This window comes from Anguilla rostrata, chromosome 8 (genome assembly GCF_018555375.3).
Source record: "Anguilla rostrata isolate EN2019 chromosome 8, ASM1855537v3, whole genome shotgun sequence".
NCBI classification, from domain to species: Eukaryota; Metazoa; Chordata; class Actinopteri; order Anguilliformes; family Anguillidae; genus Anguilla; species Anguilla rostrata.
Genome location: NC_057940.1, coordinates 36,810,661 through 36,816,660, shown reverse-complemented (window position 1 = coordinate 36,816,660; position 6,000 = coordinate 36,810,661). Strand labels below are relative to the sequence as shown.

Genomic DNA, 6,000 nt, shown 5'->3' with positions numbered 1-6,000 from the left:
AAAGAAACCAAGTGGAACTTAACAAATCCCATTTAAAATAGATTTGCTTTTCCCTTGTACAAGGAGTTCCGCATCACAAGCAGTAGGAAAGTTTGACCTCATCATAATGCTGCCTGTGTCAGTGTCTCTGTAAGGACTGGACAGTCACTGATCAGTACTGGGGGTCTTAAAGTGTGGGGAGTAGTGAGGCAGGACAGGTATGCAAAGCCCCTTCCTCTATACAAATCCTGTCACACACAGTTAGAGGAGCTCTGATGTGTGAACAGCAATGGGTCTGTAGAGGGCTGGGACATGTGCACTATTCATCGCTAATTTTAGCTGTTGTGATGCAAGGACTTCATGCCCCGCCCAGATGTGCTTGCTTTTCTCTCTTGCCACTCTCAAAAAAGATCTGTTAATATCCAACACACAGCTTTTGTGTTAGTATTTTTCGTTACAAATAGGATATACAATTTATGCGTTAGAAAGTGAGACTTCTTAACACAGACTGAGTTGAAATTACACAAAATGTGTTCTGAATTAGACATGCAACCGGCCTTATTTAGACATCAATCTCTTGCTGTTTCCTAGGTATGAGGAATGCTGCCCCACCAAGGCATAACTAGGGGAGATGGCATAGCAGTCATCACAATATATGAACAGCTATCTGAGAAATGGCACACATACATGTTCCCACTTTCCAGCATGAATGAGTACAAATTTAGCTAAACCTAGACTAACCCTGCATTTACATTATTAATAAAATAAAATTAAATAAATACTCCAAAATGGAGTATGCAATACCCCAAAAGAGTAGTTAAGTTAAATGCATACTTTTTTAAATTCCATAAAATAATAAAATCTAATTGTTTTCAGAAAACTCAACTAGATTCTAGAAGTCGTCCTTCTTCCCACGTATTTTGGCAAAAAATGTTTGTGAATTTTTATCATAGGATTTTGGAAATTTCGGAAGGCAAAATACCCCAAAATAGCGATTCAAATATGCCACTTTTAAAAATTCAATAAAGTGATGAAATCAAACTGTTTTCTGCTAAATCCAGTATATTCTTGAAGACGACCTTCCCAGGTATTTTTGCAATGGATTCCGTGCATTTTTACTGATGGAATTTCGAATTATAGGATTGCAAAATCCTACAAAATGGCCATTCAATTAAAGACATGCAACTATTAAAAATTCAATGAAATAACTAAAACAAATTGATCTCTGCAAACTCCATGATATATTTGAATAAAAAGCCTTCCCATGTATTTATGCCATAGACGTGCATACAGTATTTAACTAGACAGGAAAGCACGCCTTCAGCTTGCTTAAGCTTGTGAAGTCCCTGGAGTAAGTCTGTACTGCGCGTGTTGAGAACAAAACATTGGAGCTCCCATTAGGTGAATCGGGAATATCAGAATATTGAAGGCAACATAAAACGTCAGAAGCAGCCATACAGGCCCAAGCCATCACACTGCCTCCACCATGCTTAACAGAAGAAGTAGTATGTCGAGGGTCCAGAGCAATTCTGCTCTTTCTCCACACTTTCACCTTTCCATCTCTCTGGTCAAGGTTTATGTTTGTCTCATCTACTAATCAGGCTTTTTTGTTGCAAATTCCAATCTCTCCTTTCTGTACTTGTTGCTGATGAGAGGTTTACACCTAGAAGTGTAGCCTTTGTAATTTGCCTCTATGTTTTTTCCACACTGTGTCCTGTGATACTTTCACTCCTAATGTATAGAGATCACCAGCAATTATTTGAGGATTTTGCTTTTTTTCCCCCACAACTTTTTCACCACTTTCTCATTTCTTCCATGGATGGCCTGAATGCTGGTGACTCCTAAGTCCTCCAGGTTTCATTGCTATCAAGCAAGTTTAGAAAGAAGCCATTTGTCCTAATGCTTATCTTGACTTAGAAAAAGAGTACTTGAATGGCATTGTTGTAATATAGTTCAATATGAATTAAAAACATATGAAATCAATGCACATACTGAATTTAGCCCCGTGGTCGATTGCTTTGAAATACAAATTTGATTACTACAGAGGGAAACAACTGCAACACAACTGTCCCAATACATTTGCATGAAACTGTAGTGGATCCCAAACATGATAGTGGCAGAGGTTTCCTAACAAGTTCATACCTCAATTGAAATCAGAATGCGTAAGCTGCTGTATACTAAAGATTTATTTACAGTAGTCCACTGTATTAAAACTATAGTACGTGTAACAATGTATTGTTATTATGTATGTAAGGGATGCAAGGGAATGAAACTGATTAGTTCATCCCACAATGGTAAAATCAGGGAAAATGTCGTAAAGATATATAACTAGTAAAATAAATATTTTAGGCCACACTGGACGCGCCATATCAACAAAACAAAGCTACAAAGCAAACGCCGCGTAGAGTAGCCTACGTGTTTTGACGTGTGTTGCCTTGCTGTTGAAATAAAAATAAATGCATTATTATAAATACAGTGGAGTATAAAACCTGCGCACGGTGTTTACGAATCATGGAAACTTGTCTGCTGGCCACATGCTGACTCAAATTTGCAAATCGAAAGTTGTTTTTACAACAGCGGCGAAACAAAATAGAGGACTTAAGTTTCGTTTTCCAAATTCCACACGTGATAAGAGGGACGGACAACAACATGAGCTGTGCAGCGAAGCCTATAAAAGTGCTCGGGCTGGAAAAGTAGACTACATCCTGGAAATTTCAGCAGTTTCGAAAGCTTACATCTTACGAACAGAAGAGGTACAGAATGAACACAGGTGCGTATGTTGATAGCAATTCTTCAGTTAGCTTGACGAATATTGTGCGAAATTGTAGATGTACCGCCTATAGATCCAGTAAAGAGAATAAAGTGACTTACATTGTTATGTCTAAATATGCACTAATTTCCCAGAATGGACTCCCACGCTGTGGCGTGATACTTTCGACGAAATGTTGGAAGAAGAATTAGAATACAATGACAGCTGGGTTTTTCAGTTCAACTACAGCCTACAAGAGAATCTCTCTAAAGAGGAGAGGAGGAGGGGATGGAAGATCTACTGCCACTGTGCCTACGGAAAGTACGTATTCAGCTGTCTTTTCGTGAGAAAACAATATTCTACAAACTGCGACTGTCACTAACCATCTTCGTTGTATGTATAAACAAGCAGGCAAAAAACAAACAATAAAATAAATACATAAATGACGTCCCTATAAGTGAGTGGGATCTTATTAAAAATATTCTATGTATTCATATATTGAAAGTCTAGTCTTTTGCTGACTTTACCTTAATTTTGTGGCAGTTCAGACATTTCTATGTTAGACATTGTATGTGTCCCCCCTGACTCCTGCATTGGTGGTGTATTTCCTTAGTCCTTAATCAGGGGTAGACTGCCAGAAATGCTTCTAGAGAAGTTTCTGGTTTTTATTCTTTCCTGGCTTGATTGATTATTACAAGACTAAGGCTGAATACTCAGTCTGAATGGTGCCATGCTGCACATCCCAAGCTCATAGTCATCTGTATTCAATAGCCGAATGAATCTAATTGTTGAGTTCAATATCATCTGTATTCAATAGCCTAATGAATCTAATTGTTGAGTTCATTATATTTTTGCTCGTTGTTACCTCCAAAAAAAGCCATTTTTGGTCAGTCACAAATATTGCACTGTTACTTTTGTCAGCAAATCAGTGATGGGGCACTGCCACCATGTGGTGTATGTATGTTTTGTATGTTTTCAGTAGATTAATGGAAATACAACAAAATACAAAGACTGAACAATCGTCTTCTTGGCCTCTTATCTCAGATTTAGGTGTGATACCTGTTCCAAAGATTGGCCATCGGCCCGGGTTACTCTTCTCTTCCACTACCGCCTGCGCAGCGAGGCAGCCCGGGGGGCGGTGATCATGCGACCCTTCGGACAGGCGTGCCGGGGCTGCAGTGGGAACTTTGAGCTCCCAGGGTTCTCCATGGAGGAAGTAGAGAAGGTCCTGCTCAAGCTGATTGGCAAGATCAAGAAGAACTGCTACGGTGAAGAGGAAGAGGACAACAGCGATTCCTGCTCCCCTGAGAAAGTGCGGACGAAGCCGCATGAGAGTTCGCTGTGTGAGGCCTGTAGTCAGGGGATCTGCTGTGTGGAAGACTAGTTTCCACAGAGCCTAGTCTAGGAACTGGGAAAGGAAACATTGTGATTAATTCAGGAGCCCCAGCAGGCAACATGAGGTGCTCAAGTGGTTACCTGCGACAAATAATTTCAAAATAATTTTTTTTTTTTTTTACAAAGACAGAAAAAATGCACTTCTGTCAGGACCACTGTCATCAAAGTAGAACTTTATTGACAATAAAGGCAATACAGTTATGTTTGGCGGTATGGCTCTGTTCTGGAGCTCTCCCGCCAACCACGCAACCCGCGTGGATAAGGCCGGGAAGCCAGCAGCCAAACCCCCCTCGAGGGGTACACACAGAACAGATCCAGCAGCAAAGCAAGTTCTTAACACGTAGGGATGGAGCAATACAAATTCTTAACACATAGGGATGGAGCAATACAAATTCTTAACACATAGGAATGGAGAAATGCAAATTCTTGACACATAGGGATGGAGCTGGGGTGGTGGAGGGGATTTACAAAGCAACGTGCAGCAGCTTGCATGCAGGAGGAGCAGCCGAATGAGTAGAGGGAGGCTGTTTAAGTAGACCGCCCTGTTAAGTGAATGTCCTGTCATAGGCGAACATCACTCAGCTAAGCCATCAGCTGATTCAGCCGGAGCGCTGGACTCTCGTGGCCTGCCAGAACTATGCGATACTCCATTTTATGCAATATATATTTAACTAATGCAATATGGAAGAAAATATTTTGTCTAATATGTTTGGAACCATATATATATATATATATATCTCCTCAGAGATCACAGTCTCTGAGGAGAGAGAGAGAGAGACGGCCTAAGGGCTAGGAGTTGTTTACAGGGGTGAGTAATAAAATCTCATGTGCACCTCACAACTCTCTGGAGTGATATTGTGTATACGCAGAAACATATTACTGTTATAGTGTGCTTTTTATATTTTTTAATGATTTAAAATACTAATGATCTAAATTATTGTTTAAATGAGTGAGGCTCATAAAAATGTTGCCAGAATTGTTTATTTGTTGAGATAACTGTTCTTAATAAAATACTTTTTTAATAAAATACTTTTGTCTGATTTTGAGAAATGTTTGTCATTTGTGAGAAACAATGCTTTACGCAATTTAAGGTCTTTCAGAAAAATTCAAGTTATCTTTCTTGTGTCGCTGTTAATACAAAACTTTCTCATATTATTTTCTATGTAAAATGACTGGATAAATCCATTTTAATGTCAACTTGCAGTGTTACTAGCTTGTTGAGAATACTTATAAAACGCATGGAAGTTAAGTACTTTCTTGTCAAATAAAAAACAAAAAATGTATTATGGAAGTTTGGTGTTTCAGCGCTGAGCACCTCAGTGTCCCGGGTCAGTGCCTCCCCCCTGTGTGAACACATTGCTACTGATATAATGAAGACTCTGACAGTAATAATCTCCTGCATCTTCAGCCTGGACTCTGAGTAATTTTCAGTGTGAACTGAGTCCCAGATCCACTCCCACTGAAACGATCAGGAATCCCAGACTGGCGAGTTGTGGCATAATAAATCAAAAGTTTTGGAGCCTGACCAGGTTTCTGCAGGTACCAGTTGAGGTAGCTGCCACCATAAACGCTTTGACTGACTGTACAGCTGATAGAGACAGTGTCTCCCAGCTGAACAGACTGAGCTGACGGAGACTGAGTCAGAACTATATCTGCCATCGATTCTGAAAAAGAATAAACGTTAGTTTGAACATAAATATTTCAATAAAGTTTTTATATAATTGTGAATTTGAATATAAAAACAGCAATAGATTTTGTGAAAAATTACCAAACATTTTCTAAAATATGACCAAAACCCCCAAGTGATAAATTACAATGAAATAAGATTTTCTCACCCTGAGCAAATAGTCCCAGCACCACCAGCAGTAAAATGTTTG

The 6,000-nt window shown here is 39.4% G+C and overlaps 1 protein-coding gene and 1 long non-coding RNA gene across 2 annotated transcripts in view; one reads left to right on the top strand and one right to left on the bottom strand.

The window, feature by feature from the left end:
• Positions 1-6,000, bottom strand: part of LOC135261614 (uncharacterized) — a 45,449-nt gene that overhangs the window by 8,851 nt on the left and 30,598 nt on the right. The window lies entirely within an intron of this gene.
• LOC135261600 (receptor-transporting protein 3-like) lies at positions 2,591-4,324 on the top strand. The gene is made up of 3 exons (XM_064348081.1): positions 2,591-2,749; positions 2,884-3,049; positions 3,773-4,324. Exons 1-3 carry the CDS (start codon positions 2,740-2,742, stop codon positions 4,110-4,112), a joined length of 516 nt encoding a protein of 171 aa, XP_064204151.1. The 5' UTR covers positions 2,591-2,739; the 3' UTR covers positions 4,113-4,324.

Coding starts and splice junctions, on each gene's coding strand:
- LOC135261600 (XM_064348081.1), top strand. Junction 3,050..3,772: donor TGCCACTGTGCCTACGGAAA/GTACGTATTCAG, acceptor CTCTTATCTCAG/ATTTAGGTGTGATACCTGTT.